The sequence below is a fragment of the Molothrus ater genome, chromosome 2 (genome assembly GCF_012460135.2).
Source record: "Molothrus ater isolate BHLD 08-10-18 breed brown headed cowbird chromosome 2, BPBGC_Mater_1.1, whole genome shotgun sequence".
Lineage (NCBI taxonomy): Eukaryota > Metazoa > Chordata > Aves > Passeriformes > Icteridae > Molothrus > Molothrus ater.
The window spans coordinates 39,721,922-39,742,748 of record NC_050479.2 but is presented as its reverse complement, the minus strand read 5'-3'; the positions used below and the strand labels follow the sequence as shown (position 1 = coordinate 39,742,748).

Below are 20,827 nucleotides of genomic sequence, written 5' to 3'. Positions count from 1 at the left end.
CAGCTTAGGACATCAGTTGTGACAAGAATCAGAACCAAGGAAAGTGCAATTCTATTCTCAGTGTGAATTTTTTAACCATTTAGTTGGACCCAGTATATCAATTTGTGTAAAGCTTCACTTGCTGTAATGCTTCTCACTGTACATTCAGTAAATAGCAAAATCTAATAATTACTTTCATTTTAGCCAAGTCAGCAGTCCTTACCAGACAAAGCTTCCACTGACCTCAGGCTTTCAACTTCTGATTTAAACTAAATCAAAATCTGAATTTATAAGCTAGTGTTTCAAGGGACGTTATTTTTTATTTTTGCTAAAGCATCTTTTTTCCTCAGAAGAGTATCATTTTGACTCTACAGTATAGCTTTACATCCCTCTTCTATTTTCTAAATCAGTTAAATATAATCTCAAAGTTTCCCCTTTTTTTTAACGTAAGAAATATTTAAAACAGAAAGGTTTAAAACACTCTTGTCAGCTTTTCTTTGTTCTCGTTATTTTCTCAGGTGCAACAAGCAGTAAGGAAACTCACGATATTCTATATGCCAGGCAAAAAATCATAGTCACAGCAAAGGCATTTGGCCTTCAAGCAATAGACCTTGTTTACATTGATTTCCACGATGAAGATGGGCTCCGCAGGCAATCGAGGGAAGGCGCCTCCATGGGATTCACTGGTACGACTTTTGCCCATGCCTCAAAAGAACGCGGACCTTGCTCATTTTAAATAGGTTGCTACGTTTACAGTCACCTGGACAAATAACTTGGTTTTTGTTTCAGGGCACTTATTGAAAAACTCATTGATATCAAGCTCTTCTATGTTTATTACTATCTTAAAAATTGTGGCTGGAAATTTTGCCTGAAAAGTCACAGGCTGCTTTTTGAAACCGTCTGCCATGAAGCGTGTGAGCGGTTTTGAAGAGAAGTTGGGGTAGAGGCTGTGCAGTGATTCCTCCCTTCCCAGAGCATGGGAAAGGCAGTACTGTACTCTGCCATGGCTCCTCCACAACTGGAGCCCTTTCTCTTTGTTTGAACAACAGCAGCAGTTTAAAAACACTTTTTAGGGAAAAAAAAAAAAAAAAAAAAAAAAAGAGGAGTAAATCTCATATTCTAGCTGCTAAAGGAAAGTTGTTTTCTTATTGTTTTCTTTGGTTTGTTTGTCAGCTCCTGGCTTTCTCCCTAGTAAGTGCTGGTGACACCTATGGGTATTGGCAGACAACAAGAGCAGCAGGCTCCTTGCCCCACAGTCTTGTAATGCAGCCTGTCACCCTGTGATTGGTGTACCAGGTCACTCGGACACCTCGTTGGGACAGTACAGCCACCAAAGACTGGGGTCTGCAATAGAAAGCAGCCATTTGACACATGCATGAGAGAATTCTAACACACAGGATGAACACCACATTATTTTTCTCTGACCACTATCCAGGATACACATATGAGAATATCCCTTAGGCTTCTGTTACCAAAAGCATGGGTCCTAGCAATGCCACCTAGCAAACTCTAGTTTTACAGTTAGCTGTATATAATATCTTAAAGCACCAAACAAAAAGATAAGTGCAATTTTAAGTGACCTTGGCATACCAGTAAAAGAATAGCAATCAATGCTTTTCAGCACAAACTCTGCTTTACTGTCTGTTGAGCTTTGACATTTGCAAACCCAAGTCTTGTTTTGGAGGTGAAATGGTTAGCTCCTCACAGCTACATTATCCACAGCCGTGTGGACTTCCACCCGTCCCTCGGCTGCCTTTGAAGTTGGGAAAATAATAGAGCTGCTGAATGGTAGCACCTGCTGACGGCAACCTAGTCTCAACCAATATTTCCTAGCTTAAGGAAAGGCTTCATTTTTGAAACAACATAAACATCTGAACCTCCTGTTGACAGAAGACGGAGATGCAGGTGCCTAGACCCTTTGAGAGCACTCTTTTTGAATGCTTAATGCACATTTAAATGCTTAACTGAGGCTGTGAGTTTAGGAAATTTAGAAATGTTCAGCATAACCAATGCTGATGGTGATTTGGACTCCAGTGACTTTATGGTGGAAGTTGCCTGACCTTAGAACAGGGTCCAGACAGAAGACAAATAAAAAGGTCACACAGCAATTTAGGGTGTAAAATTACTTTCTATCTTGGCTGTGCATGTGTCATACTTGCCTTTCCATACAAGGAGTAAGGGTCTGTGAAAACTACAGATTTTATTAAGGTGCTCTCACTGCACCTGCCCTTTGCCTCCTGCCTTTCTGCAGCTATCATCGACTCATTTCCAAAATTCAGCAAACAACCTGACAATCAGTCCAACTGTAATTAGAGATGGTTCAATACTGACTCTACTGATTTGGTGGGGGAAAAAATTAAAATCTGTTTGAGCTAAAACAAAACAGCATTTTTCCTTTTCCTATGAAAAAAGAAAAAAATATTTTAGGTCAATCTAAAATATTTCACTTGTTCTTTGTCTTTTTGCTCTCAGTTTATCTAATATTTTTATAATCTTTCCTGCTTCTTTTGATTGAAATAAAATCTAATTTCAAAACTGATAGCAAAATCATGGTTTTTCAAATCTATGCAAGTGTTTTTTTCCAAATCTGTATAAGTGAAACATTTTAACATTTCCAATTTCACATTCATCACAGAAAATTACAAATTGGCCTTAGCTTAATCCATGACCTTGTATAAAGCAGAAGTATGCACATTGTATTTGCCACTGACAGTCCTCTGATAATGTAAAAATATTGAAATGTCAACCTAATAACGAATTCAAAATGTACAATTCTTCTAATTTTTAAAGATAAGGTCCCGCCCTGCTAATTTTTTAATAAAGAATCAAAATTATTGAAATCAACAGAACTGAAATTAACTGAGTCTTGCAAATTGCTTTCATAGCTGGAGAACACTCACTAATTTGCATGAACAGGGCCGAACTCACCACCCTTAAAAGCAATACAAATCCAAAATATTTAGCTAAGCTGTATGTCCTTAGATGTCCCCATATTAGGCCAGTAAAATTGCCCTTAATGTAATCAAATAGCTTCCCTTAAAATTAAACAAGCAAAATAATATAATGAAGAATTTACCAGGTATTTAAATATTATTGCAAAACTCACTGCTTATTGCAGCCAAGTTTTCTTTTCTAATTATCTTTAAATCAGCCTGATTTTCCTTCAGTGAGTGTATAAACATAAAATCAAATATTTTCAAATGTAATCCATCCAAATTAATAGTCCTTTAATATTTATATTTATTTAAAAATTTATGTTTCTATAACTAGGCATCCATCAAGATGTTTTACACTAGCGTTACCTGTGGACTTTAAATCAGTGTGTTGCCTATATAATGGGCATAGGTTTTAGGAATGTTTGTGTAAAAAATTAGGTAAACCTTGCCATAAGCTTTAACAGCTGACTTAGTCATTATAAAAATTCCTGTGCTACATGCTGAGAGAGCAGATATAAATACGAAACAGTCTAGGTGTCCTCTCCTTTCAGTCTTTTGTAGGAGACTAAAATGACACCATCATACAGTTACCTAAAAGACTTGACAAGTATTGATTTAAAACACAATATATCTAGTGGTACTGTAAAAAGGATTTCGTGGTCATAAATTTTAATGTCTTCCAATTTTGCACTCTCTCCATAACTTGTCAATAACAACAATTCTGTTTAAAATATTTTCTTCATTCCTGCATGGCATTATGTCTGTAATACAGTTATTTGCATAGGCAGTCTGTGACAAAAATCAACCAAGTGCTATAAATCAAAAGCTCGATTATATTCTTCCTAAATTGTTCAGTAGTGTTTTAATGATTAAAAGCATAGTTTACTAATGTAGGTATCTTTATCAAAAGCAAGTCATTTTACAGAAATGTTTTACACTTTTAAAAAGTCATATATGTTTATTTTTAATACAAATTTCAATTTTGTTATAATTAGAGATTGACTTCAAATATAATTTAAAATATACTCAACTTTTTTTTAAATAATTAAGCTCCTTAGGATTTTTTAAGAAATTGTTGTACACACTTCAATTTTGGAATTAATGCTTTAGCTATGGAGAATTTGTTGTATTACAAATAAGGAACATCATCAGCTTATTAATTATGATATTTTATTAAAATTTCTGAAAAACTTCTGGGTAAACTTAAGATAAAGCATATTAGTTTAAAAATATTATTTGTGCCATTTCTTTCAAAAATTATGGTTCCTAATGGGAACCATATTTTTACCAATATTTAAGGTATTTTAAAAATAGTTGTGTTATTGAAATTTCAAACTAATATTTGCATGCCTGTAAAATCATAAACTAAACGTTGTTCAAGAAGAAGTAAAATTGAGCTACTTGTGGCATTTTAGCAAAGGAACGTAGCAACACTGCAGCACTACTATTTCTTTGCTCATTTAATTAAGTAGAGTTTCTTTGTACTCCAGGTTATCACTCAGACCCTGATGAAAGTAATCCAGGGATTTTTGCAGTGTTATTTCTTGGGAAATAGGTGCATTCCTGCGCTCAGGCGTGAGACTTCTCAGATGCAGTGATGGGCTGGTTCCTAAAGTACAGCTGGCTTGATGGCAGTAAGGACAGGGGAGCAGACCCCGTTGTGCAGGGAACTTCCTTGGGTCCTGACACTTCCAACTTGTCCTGGCAAAGTGCAAAAATCTCGCTGGCACAAGAGGCTGCGGCAGCAGCGGCGGGGCTGTGGGAGCCTCGGTCTGCAGGGCACTGCTCACTTGCTGGCAGCTTTGCAGCATCAGGCTCACCCCTCTAACGAGTTTTGTTTTCTGGCACCGAGGAGAGTCCTTTCCTCCGAAGGAAGCTGGGAGTTACGGTAGCCTCCCTTTATTAGGGCACCTTAAAAGCAAACCACGGAGATCCCACCGGTCTGTGAAATTCCCATAGAAATGAACTAATAACGCCAAACGCCGCACTTTTTAAAGTGTCAAACAAATTAGACATGTATTTGTTTTAACGTAGCTAATTTCAATCACAGATTAAAAGGGATTATGTGGCTGTCTATTCACGTTTGAAAATCTCTAGTGAAAAAGACAACATCTATTTTTATTTTCTTAACTTATGTTTATACAAGAAAGGATTAAAAAAACTGTTTCATAAAGCCTCAGGGCACTGCTGGTGGTTGTTTGCTATACCAGTAACTAAATAAATATTGCAGCCTACCTGCAACTACCAATAATTGCAGCAACAACAGTTTAAACAACATTGGGGATTATATGATTATAAGCCAATACTGAGAATTTAGGGAATGATCCTTAGGGTACTGGTAGCTTTTCAGCCTGACAGATCTCTTGCCATCTTCTTCAGATCTCATTTTCTGAACACACTTTAATACAACTTATTTAAGAGTGGCTGGAGCTGTTATTTACATAGTCAAATTCAGAGATGCATTACAGTTAATTGTTATTGATTGCCCAAGACAAGCAACTGCACCTGAAATTCCTGAGGGAAGATGTATAGATCAAAATGGGGAGGGAGGAGAAGAACTGGGTTCTTTCAAACTATACTGAATGCAAGCATAGCACAAGGTAATCTTGCTTTTAAAATAATCTGCCAAAAAGCTATCTGCCTGTTTTCCAGTTTTAAAAATAAAATAAACCAAGTAAAATAATTAGTTAGAGAGCAAGAAAGTCTGCAAGGCATATGAGAGCCTCAAGTGGTTGGAACATTTTGCTTGAACATCTGTTTGTCGATGCATGATTCTGGTGTTATTAATCTTCTTTGTAGGTAAGCAGGTGATTCACCCCAACCAAATTGCTGTTGTCCAGGAACAGTTCTCTCCAAGCCCTGAAAAAATAAAGTGGGCACAAGAACTGATTTCTGCTTTTGAAGAACATCAGCGATTAGGCAAGGTAAATATTTTGCTAATATGCCATAGTGGAACCAAATTTGAATAATATTTAAGATTCTATTAGAAAGGTCGGTGATGGCTCTTTGCTTTTATCTTACGAAGTGCTGTAACTGAGAGTATGGCTTGTGAAATCTGTCTCTGGATAGTGGATATTATAAATGTGTCATTTACCAATATATTTAGAAATAGAATGGCTATCTTTTCCTTCCTCCCCATTTTAACTTTAATTCTGTGATTATGCAGCCTTTTGAGTACCTGCAAATATCTACAGGTTCAGAGAATTAAAACTGCTTCTCCATTACGCTGCATAATCACAGTGTTACTGTCAGAGGAAAATATTTGCAACCCAAGTCAGGTAGCCTGGCAGAGGACTCAGACTGCTTGCACAGACATCATTTATGGAAAGAAATAAATGCATTAGGAAGCCTTTGGTTTCTAAAAAAATCTCTGCATTGGTAGACCTGTTTCACTTTTGGGGGTTTGATCCCTCAAACATGCCCAGTAGTAATTGAATGTACTTTTGAGTGAAACTGCTTTCAGATTGTGGTTCTTAATCACTAAAAATGGGAATGTTTTATGTGCATTTGTACCAATTGCTGGACCTGGATTTTGGATAGAGGAGAAAGCAAATTAACACTAGAATATGATTGTTCCTAATTTAGTGCATCATTGAGTCTCACGTTTCCTGCTCTGTGGGTTTCTGCTATGTAAATATTGCGGTGGTGATGCACAATCTGTCTCCACTTTGTGCCAGTAATACTTAAATTAGGGGTCGCCTGAAGGAAGATTTTATGCTAGTTGCGGCATTGTCAGTTAATTATCTTAAAGGTTATTTGCTATAATCCAGTTTGCCTCTTTTTGAAAGAAAAAAAAAAGTTGCAGCCAAACACGTTTATCTTAGTCTTAGCCAAGCCTGGGCTAGTTAAAACAGAAAGTCCCAATGTCAGAATGGGGAGTGCAGATGAGTGGGAATGGTTCACACTTGCTTGTGTGGCATTCAAGTAGGAGACAAATCCCTCCGGTCGAGAAGTTCACCTATAAGACTGTGCATGGGGTCTCATTTCACTGGTGCCATATAAATGCTTTCTGCACATTTTTTCCACTTTCTAGTGGATTAGAAAAAATTGGGATGTCTGCCTTCCCTGTTCCCCTGCATTTCTGATGCTATGGATGTCGTGCATTAAAATTGCTGCAAAGGTCAAAACAGATATTATGCTTTCTTCTCAGAGTTAAAGTGTGACAAGGTATTTGCTATTGCTCTGCCCTTCTCCTTGCTGGGCTATTGCATCCCCTTTGTGGTACCTGGCTGTTTCCAGCACTGCCATGACTATGCTTTTTGGGTGCTGTCCAGAGCAGTGATTTCAGGGTCCCTATTAGGATGCTGTGTGCCTGGATCTCTTTGTTCTCTCCACCTCAGTTTTGAAATGTAGCTCTCTTCATGCAAGCAATATAGAAATAAAAAAATATGCGACTGGTTTTGCCCATTATTCCAATTTACAGGGCTTGGCTCCCTCACAAAAGGCATCATTACAAACATACTGCTGGTGCAAATGTGTAGGCAGGTACATGCAGCAAGAAAAAAAGTCAAACGACTTACTCAGCCAAATATTTTTTATTATGTGCTTAATACTATTCATTCATCAGAATTTAGTGTCAGAAACTCATCTAAGGAGCACCTCTGTCATATGAGTAGTTGACTAGGAGACTCGACCAAATTTAACTCTAGTGCCAGTATCATACAATCATTAAGCCAAAAATGTTAAATATTGAATAATTTAATGTTAGGCAAGCATTAGTCTTTAAATTTCTTTTGAAACTGCTATTTACTGACATAATGCTGAGGTTTTTTGTTTATATCAGCCATTCAGGGGGAGTTTATTTGGGTTTGGGGAAATTTTTTTCCTCTTCATTAATGCTTTTAAAATATGTTATAAGCTTCTATAATCAGCTGCAAGAGCAAATTTGCTGAGGGTTTGTGGTGCAGGCTATTTTTTTAACCAACCAGGTTGCATGCTTTATATATTTTTTGCACGTAGCCATCTATCAATAAAAAAGGACTGGCAGGTTAATATGTGAACTTCTGGATCTCGCAGCACCGTCGTATTACTGAATTTTATAACAAAATTGGAAAAATAGCTTTCCATGTAATGCTGGAAACTCATTAACTGAGTTTCTAATTTGCTGTTATGACTGTGTCAGTGAGAAGAGCTTGGACAGTCTGATTACTTAATTTTTTTTCCAAAGCAAACATATCTCACAGAGGGATCCTCTTTCTCCACATCCTAACGACATGCTAAAATGTGAGTAATAACTCTTCCCCTACCACCTCCTGGCAAATGCTCCACACAGCGGTTTCAGTAATCCTCCTGTCCTAATGAAACACCTCTTCTGTTTTCCTTTCCCTTTTATTATATTAAAGTGTTCATGTCGGTAGGACTAAAAATATAGCTGTGGTTAATATGGTTGAGACTTGCATGGTTTTACCATGTTATTAATCAAAGTTGAAAGCCTGGAAAAAATAAATGTGAGGGATTTGTGCAGCTGTTTGTGTGGTAGATAAGTTACTGGTCTGCAGTCTCTGGGATCATAGTTTGCTATTAATGTAGTTTAAAGTTTGATGCCTTTAGTTAACAATATTTTACATTAAAATACAGTAATAAGCTTTTATAATCTATTCTGATTTGAGACCTACAATTACCATAATAATCTTCTTTTGAAAGAAGGCTGAACCAGGCTGCTTCATCCTGGACGCTGAAAAGCTTTGACATAGGAGCCCCCAAATGTGAGTACTGAGGTCAGGAAAAATTAGGATCTCAGATGAGCACTGTGGAATTAGAGATGCTGTGGCAATGTCCAAACAGAAGGAAATTAGAGAGCTATCCAGCTAGCCAGGAGTATTTGGGCTTGCCTTATGGAGATAGTCCTGTTTGAGGGGTTGATTTGGTTTGGTTTCTAGGTTGTTTTGCTTGTGGGGCTTTTTTTACATTTCTAATCCAATTTAAAAATGGCATGTCCAGGAAATAAACGGTAATGTTGTATTTTGGACAAGTAGAAACAAATGTTGAAAAAGTACATTTTGTATTTTATTCAAGTGTTTATTAAGTGTTCTCTTTTGTCTAAAACTTTGAGAACTAAAACTGAAACATGCTAAAAATGAAAAGTGTTATTTCCAGGTCATTTCAATATTTTTCCAGTAGAACTGCATTACTAGGGGATATGATTTTCAAAATTAGAATATTCGTCCTAAAGAAAGCAGGTGTAGCTGTCAGAAAGTCTAAATATAAGATAGATGTCGGTGTGCTCAAAAATAAAAAGCAGGGTGATAAACATAATTCCAGTAGTCTAAAGGACAGTTTCTGTTAGAAATTTCTAAAGCATTTGTACTACATTAAACAGGGAAGTGATCTTATAAATACAGATAAACTGAATCTGAGGGAGTAGAGTTAGTGGGAGAAGTTATTAGCCTATTCTAAGAAAAATATCTGATTTCTAACAATGAGGACATAACAATCTTTACTATTTAGGTAACTCCTGAGTTTACATTACCAGTACCCTGGATACAGGACTGTATCTCTTCTAGAAGTGGTTAGTGTTTATATATGAGAAAAATATAAGACATTAAAAACATTGAAAATGCATTTTTAAGCCTTTCAAAGTGTAAGTACACCAGGCACAGTATCATTATTGGAATTTAATCTTCCCAAATTACCTTACTTTTAAATAAAATTCAAATATAAGAAAAAGCAGAAGAATAAAGAAAAAGGTTGATTACACATTTATCTCACATACTAATTTGCAAATGCTTTCAAAGCACCCACATATTAAACTAGGGAATAACTGAATGCTGCTGCTAAGGTCACCCGTCAGGTAAGGATTATTTAGAGTTAAGGTAAGTATACCACAAATCCAAGTTGTATTATAGGTTGAATATTTAAATCTCATAGAGCAAATCAAAATCAATATTTGTACATGCCACATACAAATGCACAGAGTGCTTCTAAGAAGACCTTTAGCATATGTTTCTTGCATTATATTCTGCGCCATTGTATATCGTGTACCCAGCAGCTGAGGAATAATATATATGAACTCCAGTGATTTGGCAAACGATACAGTTTCATTTACGGCCCTTTCCAGGATTATGAAAAAGCTTAGGAATGCATTTATTTACACAGCATCAACCCAACAAAGGAATGGAAATTTCCAGCAGTGGCTCTCTTATAATGCTCTTTGTTTAGGAAAAGCTACCCCAAGCCACTGTATCTTAGAGACGATGCGCCCTCGTGCTTCAGCCAGCTCCATCTCCCACTGCCTTACAGGGAGGTCTGCCCTGACTTTCTTCCCCTTCCTGGCTGTTCCATTGACCCCAGGAGGGCTCCCCAGCCAAGTGGGATCCACCCTTTCTCAATCCAGCCCATGGCTGCCAGGAAAGTGGGACCATGTCCAAGGGATGCCTCTTGGAAGGGATGCACGGGAGCATCCCTCTGGCATGGGGCTGTATCAAACCCCATCAATCCCCAGGGATTATATTGCACCTTACAGGGCATTATATCTCAGGGCTTTATGTAGAGCTGGGAATGAGGGAGCAGCCCAGGCCCCCACTGCCCTTGCCCAGGACAGACTGCTGAGTTTTGAGGTGCCACCAACCAAGCTGGATCCCATCCCAGGGTGGCAGTGGCAGCACAGGATACCTCTGTGTGTGCAGGGCTGCAGCACTGTCAGCCCTCCCTCTGAGAGCACAGGGCATGTTCTGTCCCTTATGTTAATTAAACAATGTGTATTCCTTTCTCTGCAGAGTAGGGGATTCAGGAATTTGTGATAAATTGCCACCTTTAAGGAGCACCAGCCTTAAGAAGTCTAGGCTCAGGTGCGTCTCTATGCAAAGATGAAGAGTGCTAGAGGGATTTAAGCATGGACCATGGTTGTTTGTCTTTTTAAAAAAAATGGCCAAATGAAATTTTAATGTCAAAACTGAGATGGAGAGAGCTCATATTAGTACTCCAAATTTCCCTATACACTTTCAGTATTTGAAAAATGCTTTATAAATGTGTTTTGTGTCATGGTTGAAGGCCTTTCTCTTAAAAAGATCCATCTGGGGTGGATTTTGAACCTCTACAATAGAGCAGAAGGGGCTGTATTAGCTAATTGCTTGTGCTATACTGGTTCCTACATTGGTGCAATCAGTCCTGAGGGAGTTATGCCAGGTGGGGAGAAAAGGAGACAGATTTTACTACACGGGGCTGCAAAAGCTTCTAAGCAGGGCAGAAACTCATACAAAAACATTTTCTTGCCAGCTTCCGCCCTTTCCACTCCCCAGCAGGCATTCAGTGGCTCTTAATCTGTTTTCCTCCACTCATTAAAGACCCGTGTCCAAAACACAGAGGGAGAAGGACTCGGATGGCACATTGCTGTTTCCCGCGGGGAGAAGTTTCACCGGGAGCCGGGAGCAGGATGGATCTGTGCCCCTCCATAGCCTTTCCACCCGGAGGTAGCCCCTGGAGGGGGCAGCTGCTCCTGTCCCAGGGGACACGGGCCCTGCAGAGGATGGCAGCTCCCTGGGCTCCTCCTCAGCAAGGCACGACTCCCCCATCCTTGTCGGCTCGAGGAGGTAAACGCAGGGTGAGCTGCTTTTGGAAGGGCCGTGCTGTGTCGGCACATTCCCAGTGCAGGCACTGCTTTGCTATGAGCATGGAGTGGGAAGGCACCCAACGCTGCAGACACCTGCCCACCATCGTGCCGAAACCTGCTCTGCACCGAGCAACACACCAAGGCAGCTACCCACCTCCAAAATCCCTGTTTAAAAAGCATTAACGAGTGCTCATGAGCCTCATTTCAATTTCCAAAGCAGGCTCTAACTAGAGAGGTAATGTTCTGACCAGATGGCTCTTTTTAAGCCTTACTGAGGGAATTCAGAAGCCTGTACGGCCAAAATATTGTTTCAGTTAATTTAAGTAGCAGCAGTCTTGCTGCCTTTTCACTCCTCTCTGTGCTAGCCAGCTTTTCCAGGGACCTGGAGTGGCTGTCTGCAAAAGCTCTGTCAGATGAAATAGAGAATCACAGTAAAAAATGGCTGTTCAACCCTATTCAGAAAATGAATCTGAAATTAGAAAAAACACAGAATACAAAAATATAGGCAATTCCATGCTTGTGGGCAGAACAAGACTCACTATTATTATTTTCCTCAACTCCATTGTATTTTACAGCTACCTTTCCCTTCAGTATCAAGTGCTGTCTGTGCCCTGTAGTCATTTACTTTCAGATTGCATTTTCTAGTTTATATTTAACAAATTGCTTCCATGACTATAAACCTCAAGTTAATTCCAAATTACTAAATGAAGGTCATCTGAGGATCCTAAAGTCTTAATATGAGTTCCTTTTCACTTTTCCATATAATAACCATGATGCTCACTAGGGAGAAAAAAATGCATGGTTGGATAGGCTGTTTGTCCAGGAAGCTGCTTTTGTGCTATAAAATAAAGATTTGCTTGGCAGCAGCAAGTGTGCTCTCTAGGATTCTTCCGTTCCCAATACAGTGTGAGACAGAGAATGAAAACCAGTGGAGGGTATTCCTGATTTCTAGAACTTTCCTCCGCTTCTTTAGTTTTTTTCCTTCCTGCTCTAGAGGAGAACACAGGAAGGCAGCAACCACAATAAGAAGGTAACTAAAGAAAATGCAAAGACAGCAATAAAAAACCCTCCTATCTGCCTTTCATTCAGGGATGTTAAATAGATTTTTTGCTCAGGCAGAGGGAGAGACTTTGGTGGCCTGAGGAGTTTCTGGCGCTGGACCAAGCAGCATCCCCAGGCCTACCCCAGCTGAAAGGGCTGTCCCTGGTGGTTCAGGGAGCTTGGGGGACTGTAAGATGGAAAAACAGCTTGTCTGGCTCACCCAGCAGGGCAAAACCCTTATATATGGGCTGGAAACAGTACTGCCAGGTGGAGAAGAAATGAAGGACCTTGTAGGTCCTTGTTCTTCATCTTTCCTGCCCCACTGTGGACTTGAAGGATCACAAAGTCCTTTCTACCTGTTGAGCTTTAGAAAGGGTTTCTTCTGTCAGAGTTCTTGCACTGCTGCTCAGGAGTTATTTGAGGCAAAAATCAATCTCTATTTCATGTGGTTGTTGCTCTTTCTTTCTTGACCTTTTGTGTCCTTCCATCTGCTCCTAGAGGCAGAAGCCTATCTCAAACAAACAGGCCTGCTTCTGGCTTTACAAACTGATTTATCCTCTGAACTCACTGACTACTACTACTCCAGTGGAAGATTGCACTGGCAAAAAGAAACAAAAGGTAGTGATTTCTAATGTTTTCTACATATCAGCAAAAAGGCTACGGAAACTTAATGGTGATGATACTTTGCAAAATTCCCTCTCTATGCACGCTTCAACAGATCAGAGACCCACTGAGCATCTCCTCTTGCCAAGAAGATATCTTTGACAAACCTTTTCAGGGATCACTTCTTTTTCCACAAAGATTTGGTGCACAAGTGTTTTTCCACCCATAATGTTGTTACAGAAAAGGGGTGAATGTGAAAAGGTCCAAGGGAAGAGGCTATGGAAATATGTGGCCCAAAAAGCTTTGTCCATACAGCTCACACCCTGTGAAGTCTTCAGTTTGTCATATGTGACTGCACTGGTTATTTGGGCATTCCTACCTACTGCAAAGACACTTAAAGAAAGCCAGAGTTATGTGTGACTGAAGGCAGGACAGGCCTGAGCAGAGAAGAGAGAGAGAGACATTATCTTGTCACAGCCTGGAACATACTCTCAGTTGACCCAGATTTCACTGAACACCTCCTAGCAGCTCACTAACCTTTGGAAGTTCATTATGAGAAGGTAGAATCATGACCCAGCTCTTTATGACAGCTCTTTGGCTACAACTTGCAGAAGAAAAAAAAATTAATTAAACCTGCATTCAGCACCATCACAGCTGTTAGCTCTTGACTTCCCCAAAAATATGGTCTCAACCTTCTGTTTCAAGAGAAATCATTCCTTTGTACTGAGGATAATCACTCCTCCCCCAGGCACAGACCCAATGCCATTTGCTGTGACCAGGCTCCTCTTCTCCTTTGTTCATTACCTGTAAGCAAATCCAAGCGTTCTTTTTAAGCCCCAAAGCAAAGACTTCCAAATTTCCTCTGCAGGGAGTCACTCAAACAACGTGTGTTTTCATTAATCCCAGGGGAATTATCTTCATGAATGCCATACTTTTTAGGGGGAGCCTTTGCCATCCACCTGCTCCCTTCCCTCCTCAGAAGACCAAATCTGCCCTGCTTGCAGAACACAAAACTCTTATTGCCTTATAGCACCTAATATTGTACAGGATCAGAGGCAGTGTTCTCAGACCCAAGCAGATTTTAGTGCATTTATTCCTTGTAGTTTTGGTGTCTCCAATAAGTCTTAACTAGACCTTTGTGTTTCAGAAGTGGGTGAGACACTGGATTACCATGGAAAGAACTCGTGTCTCTCAGATAACTGTGGATCAAAGATTTCCTGTGTCTGTGGACTTGAGGCCATTTGTCTGTATGGGTTAGGAGGTACACAAGGTTTGCCCTGGCCAGCTGGCATCACCCCTTCTGCTCATTTCCATTTAGCCTGGCACTGCCCGCAAGTGCCGACACAGGTCACCGGGGCTGAAAGGGCACTTACATAATTACTGATTTACACAAAGGCTGTATTCACACCAGCCTCTGGCCCGTGCTGCCAGAGCAGTGAGGGAGCTCTGTTTGACTCACGACATCTCCTAATGATCAAGGGGGTGGAGGAGAGAAGGGTGGCTGCCTTGTTGGTTCCCTTATGCCCATTTCCACCACGTCCTAGGTGCACATCCCCTCCAAAGACGGCCCAGTAGGACAAGGGGATAACGAGACTGCTACGCACTCTGCAGGGATGTGGTCTGCAAAGGAAAGTATTGCAAAACTGTTGAGAAAAGTAGTTGGAAAAAACCCAGTGCCTCAACCCCCAGTGGGGCACTGTTTCTAACTGTGTGACACTAGAGCTCAGTCTGAGGGCCCCCCCTCACTTGAGAGATGTCATACAGTCAGTAGTCCCCTGAGTAGTGGAAGAGGGGTTTGGGGCCATTTCATAAGTGTCACATAATCCCTATTTTAGACCCATACTTAATTCAAAATTCATCAGCAGGTGATGTCTTGTCCATATTGCTGTTTCCTGGCACATTACCTTGTCTTGCTTTTCCTTTTTTTCACTGGCCTAACTAACTAGAGTGTCCCCCATGCCAAAGCCTTACCTACTCCCAGGATTCCCTAGCACCTTCAAGCCTGCCATCTAAGTACGCTGACTAGATTCCCAAAGTAAGCTGCTTTGGAAGAGTCGGTTGTCTCTACACAGTGACCTAGGACAGCCCACAACAAATTAACCTAGCACTATTAGTTATATTCTTTCATCTGATGTAGGACAATTGGGTTTTTCTTTCTGCTGTGGACAAGCCACGATCTTAATGTAACCTGTATAAATATCTTTGAAAAAACCCTGGCAACTGTCACATGGGAGTTAAAGTTGTTGGCTACATGTATGATGAGATCAAGGCATCAAATCACAGGTTTATCAGCAACGGCTGGACAACGATTGAGTGGAACCACATAAGTGGTTCCAAAAAGAAAGAGCAGAGATGTCAAAGCCAATGCTTGTGCTTGGAGTCCTGTCTGCCAACGGACAGGGAGCCAGCAGACTTTTTGGAATTTACAAGAGTCATTTGGTACTTCAAAATTTACATCCTTTCTTATTTTCATACATACTTTTGCATACAATCTTGATATTCACTACCAACACAGGTGATTAATAGATTACAGTGGTCTAGGAACTGAGGGTCTGCAGTAACACTCTTAGTGAGCTCATTGCAGTCATTGGGATGGATGTGGTTAGAGGCACAGGTAACCACAAAGCAAATGCTGAAGAAAAGGCTCCAGGCATTGGCAGGTGCAGGAGTACATCTAATTCTTCTGTATTGCCAGCCAAAGGGGACTAGCTCGTCTCATCACTGTCCCACATGTCCCAGAACAATTATTGTTTGACTTTAATTAACTCAAGTGCTTTATACACAACTCAGAGATAATTGTGTCACATTACTAAGAGGTGCCTTGAATGTTCTGTATCATGATAGTTTTACTCTGCTTATTTCTCTCCTTAATCCAACAGTACATAAAGAAATAAAATATGGTGAGAGTAAAACCCCGTGTAACATTGTGTATCATAAAAAAGGTTTCAGTACAGATAAAGAAGTATAAAACTTTACATTCCCTGATCTTATGGAAAAACATAAGGGTACCTCACTTGCAATCCTGTCCATCTCCTGTGTAGTCAAAGTCAACACAGTTCCATATTAAACACCATTCCATTATACCCATGGTAAACACTAGCTCCTGTATCATTTCTTCCCCTCTCCTGGTTCCACCAGAGAATACTGATCCCTAGACAACACTGAACTAATGGACCCCGAATCCTGTCCATTTAACTTGTAGAAAGGTAAAAACCTTCTTGCCACTAAAAACCAGTATTACTCTGGTTATGAAGTGGTCTTACAGATTTTCCAAGCTCTTAACTACTCCCAAAAGTTTCACAAGGTAAATGTTCCCAAAGACACACACAAAAAGAGGAGGTCTTCATGTTCTAGGAAACACTGCATTAATGTGTTCATCTTTTGCCATGGCAAATGACAGACCAACACTGAGACTCTTTCTGTGACTTGATACATGTCATTTCTTATAGATAAAGGAAATCTTTAAGGATGACATACAGATAACAAGAGCCACCTTCAAGATTCATGGCAGCGTGCGGCCAGGGTTGTATTCCTAGTTGTCAAAGAAGAACCCTCAATTACATGTTGAACTTTGCCAGGTCTGAGCTGTGCTGGAGTGGCTGAATTTATCTAAGAGGAAGTTCATATGATACAAGCATAAAATCTGACAGGCTTGCATGCTACAATGTTAGGTTCTGCATCTCTTCAGTGTCTCCACAGCCACCTAGAAATTTGTTGCATTTGTTATTCTTATTGCATAACTGATTTGCCCTCCTATATCACAAGCCTGTATCTTCATGTCCTGACCTGTGAAAATGACTGTTCTCTGTCAGCTATGCCTTATGGCTTCTCTTGCCTGTAGGCTGGATCCTTGCATTACTTGGAGCTGACCATTGTCAATTTCCATTTTTCCAAGATTATAATTTGCCATTACCTCTGAGGAAAAAAAAACAAAACAAAACAAAACAAAAAAAAAAAAAACCACCACCAACAAAACCACTAACTGCTGTCTATAATTTTAATTCACTTGCAGTTGTTTTCTATATTTGCTAAATCTTCTTTTTCCAATCCTCACAGCACTTTAGGATATACTGACATTTGAAGTAGAGCTGTTAACACCTTACTCAGCCTGGCCTGCATCTTGCATAAATTGCTGTTATTTTTCAGAAATGTTACTACTGTCCTAATAGAGCATTAAATGTCACTGTGAATAATACTTCATGCCAGAAGGAAAAACCTTGAGTCTTTCCTTGCTTGTCACTCAGTTGGGAAGGACTTTTAGATAGTCTGAATGATGACCCAAACAGGGAATGTTGCCCATTCACTTTCTTCCTTCATTCCTCCTTGGTAGTCTGCCCTGCCCAAGCTGTAGAGACATCAGGCTGAGGGATACATTTTGTATTTACAAACCCTTCTGCTGTATTGTGCTGCCTTCACAGCTGTGCAGTGTGGAGCAGCCAAAGTGCCCTTACAGCTCCCAAACACTGCAGATCAAAGCCACCCTATTTCTCACAGGGCTTTGCCTTCAGCACATTCTCTGTGTGGCTGCATGGAGGATGGCGCTGAACAGGCACAGCAGAATCTGTACTGTGTCACTTTAAGCAGGGGCACACCAATCTGTCTTTGGCCCACAGATCTGCCCATTCCTCAGTAGGGCTGCACTTCCAGACTGCTGTCTGGTGAGTGCCACAGTTGTCCTCCATTCCCCCGCTTCTCATCCCAGCTGAGTTATTTGCATCTAGGTATTGTCACCCAGAAGCTGTGCCCATCATCTGCAGCTCTGCCTCCTGCATGCTCCTCCTCCCCACTTCTCCATCAGCCTCCACCTGGAGGGCCTGTCTCTTCCCAAGGCAGGTCTGACACTTTTGATTAGCCTGATGGCAGAGTCCCTTTACATATTTCTGAAAAGGCTCCCTCTGAATGACTTACATGATTGCATGGTGAGCAAGAACCACAGCCGCCAAATGGGATGGATGCAAATCCCAGCCTTGCTTTACCCACCTGCCATTGTTCCTGTTCATGCTGCAAGCTTCCTTAAGAGCAGGCCCTTGGTCCCATAGCAGAACTACTGGAAATCTAAGTACAGACTGGAAGTGTGAGATTGTTGAGAAAATTAGCCAAAAACGAAATTTAGATCTATGGCTAAATTAATGCCCAGATTAATGCTATCAAAGCAAATGGTGTTTATAGAAAGTCTTGTTTTCTTTATATTCATGTGAGAGAAAATCAAAAGAATGCTAGAGGCAAATTTCGTCTAGCAGAATTGGAAAAGAGAGCATGGGGACAAAGCTGTAATTACTGGTATTTCCTATCTGTTGAAACCTGTGGGTGCAAAGAGACTCAGTGAATAGGGTATATTCAATGGCATTAAAATTAGTTTCTTTTTCTGGACTTTAGCTCAACACTGCAAATTAGCAGGGGGAAAATAAGCCTCAGAGTGAACAGGCAGAGAAGCCAACTTCATGTTACCCTTTGCTGTTAGGAAAAAAAAAAAAAAGGCATGTTTTTTCCTTCAAGAATTCAAATTCCTAGCAACCCAAAGTACAGCTGCACACTGACAAGCAGGAAATGTACTGTATTTCTCACGTGGTTCAGTGTTTGTGTGTCCATGTACACACCATTATCCTGTTTTCCTTTTAAACATATTACTTCAATGAAGAGAGGACAAGCATGCTGCTTAATTAATTCTTGCTTTATAAAGAAGACATTCTGGCCCAGATTGATCATGGTACAGCTTAGGTACCTGCAGAGGTATCTGACTTTAGATCATTCTGTATCCAGTCAGTGGAAGGGTTGAGGCCCTCCCAGCCATGGTTTGGACCACCAGAGATCAGAACTGACATTGCTAGGCACCCATCTCTTTCTGCAAACCATTGCAGGCACTTAGGATAGCTGTACTCCTAAATCAGCCTTTCACAGGACTAGGAAGGATGATTTGAGGCTTCAACATATTTCTACTTATGACTGTCATCCCACATGCAAATTTCTCTGTAAGCAATAGCTGTTACTGAATTAGCTTTACTCTATTTTGTTACTGAATTAGCTGTTACTGAATGGGCATTACTGAATGCCTACAGGAAAAAAAGGACAAGTAAAGGATGTTTTTCTTACAGTTAAAAAAAAATGTACCTTGCAGTTTGTGATCACTGTATAGATCTGAATTATTTCAAATACGTCCTATGCCATAAAATGTTTACTTACTTCCTATTTTTTTTCACAACCAATAATAAATTTAATAGTTTGAGACTGCATTTTCTTTAAAGTTTTTAAAGTGTAACTGAAAACAACAGAGATGTAGCTATAATTAGAAGCAGTATATTATAATAGTAGTAATAATAATAACATTTATGTTGGTGTTGGGGTGTGGTAGGGTTGATTGTTTGCTCAGTAAACAAAAAAATTCAATTTGAAGCACCAACCCTTGAGCACCTGTCAGTACGATTCTTCAAAACTACCTGAAATATTGGAAATTATAGTAGGAAAATCTAGTTTGAATAAAATAATAGTTCTTACTATTATGTTTTCAATGGCTTTAATGCAGCCTGCTCTTACATGCAAGAATATTGATTTATGTTACATTATTGTTTAAGGTGGATTTTTGTGTTAATTATGCCAGAACATGATTTGGTATGTAATTAATGCTGCTTCAGTTTAGCTAGATATGCCACTGGAGCAACACATTTCCTAAATATTTTTGTAAATGGGTTATATTTTCACTTTACTTGCTAGAGTCCTCTATTTAATAATTATCAAGCCTCAAATGAAAACCAGAAAAAGGTTTGTTCTCCTGTGCATTTCTCTCACTGCTCATGCACAGATTCTGCTGTGGACTGTACCTTGCTCTTGGTTAGCCTTGCTCACTGTCAAACCCAAGGCCAGCCTGTGATCCCATTTCAATTGCAACAGGACATTAAAAGGGTGTGCAGTGCTTCTCAGAGCCACCCTGTGCACTGCTGGGGCTCAGCTCTGAGTTCTTCAGGGAAGGGATTGCACATTTGTACTTGGATTTTTGGGTTTGTTGTTTGGGGTTTTTTTTAATGTGTCAAACTACTGTTAGAATTGCAAATAAGATCGGGGTTTTTTGTCTGTTGAACTTCAGCATGTCTTAATGCAGTGTTTTATCTTCCAAATCCTACCTCAGAGACACGTGGGGATTAAAGCATCTAAGGGAACAAGTCAGGTTTGGCACTATTTGAAGCAAATGTCTTCTGTTTAAGATTTAACTGTGATTCATAGTTAATTGTTTTAAACTTGTCACCATGGTACCAACAAAAAATTCTTAGGAATACAAAGTGACTTTTGAAACCTGTCCTGACTCTCAGATCGCCCCCGCTGAGGCACGCAGAGTAGCTCTGCATCCATTTGGGGAAATTCCCCATGTGTGGTGCTCAGGTGGGCTTTACCTTGGCTCCAGAGGAGATTTGGGCAATATTATTGTGCCACCCACTTGGTTATTTCAGCTTTCATCCCAGTCCCTGGGTCTCGGCGCAGGCCCAGCCTGTCTTTAGCAGACCTAACGGAGAGGTGCAGCAGCAGCACAACCTCAGCAAACCCCCGAGTCAAGAAAACTTCCCTGCACCCCTACAAACACCCACTACTGTTTGCTGACAAAGGGAGCTCTGGCTTTGCCCTCTGTCTGCAGGCAGTTTCCCACTGGCCCTGTGGCACAGCCCTGGCTGGATGCTGGATGGTGATGCTGGAGGTGGGGAACAGAGCTGCCCCCGGGTGTGGGGTGTGCCAG

At 40.3% G+C, this 20,827-nt stretch overlaps 1 protein-coding gene and 1 long non-coding RNA gene across 4 annotated transcripts in view; one reads left to right on the top strand and one right to left on the bottom strand.

Moving 5' to 3' along the window:
- LOC118701932 (uncharacterized) overlaps window positions 1-20,827 on the bottom strand; it is a 73,707-nt gene that overhangs the window by 24,821 nt on the left and 28,059 nt on the right. The gene's annotated exons all lie outside the window — the stretch shown is intronic.
- CLYBL (citramalyl-CoA lyase) overlaps window positions 1-20,827 on the top strand; it is a 166,373-nt gene that overhangs the window by 144,577 nt on the left and 969 nt on the right. For 2 of the 3 annotated variants that reach the window (XM_036406898.2, XM_054518510.1), the window contains exons 6-7: window positions 498-665; window positions 5,715-5,839. In XM_036406898.2, coding sequence (XP_036262791.1) covers window positions 498-665; window positions 5,715-5,839 — 293 coding nt within the window. Of the gene's footprint in view, window positions 1-497; window positions 666-5,714; window positions 5,840-8,082; window positions 8,139-20,827 lie in introns of all 3 variants that reach the window. The other variant, XM_054518511.1, reaches the window with a different exon arrangement.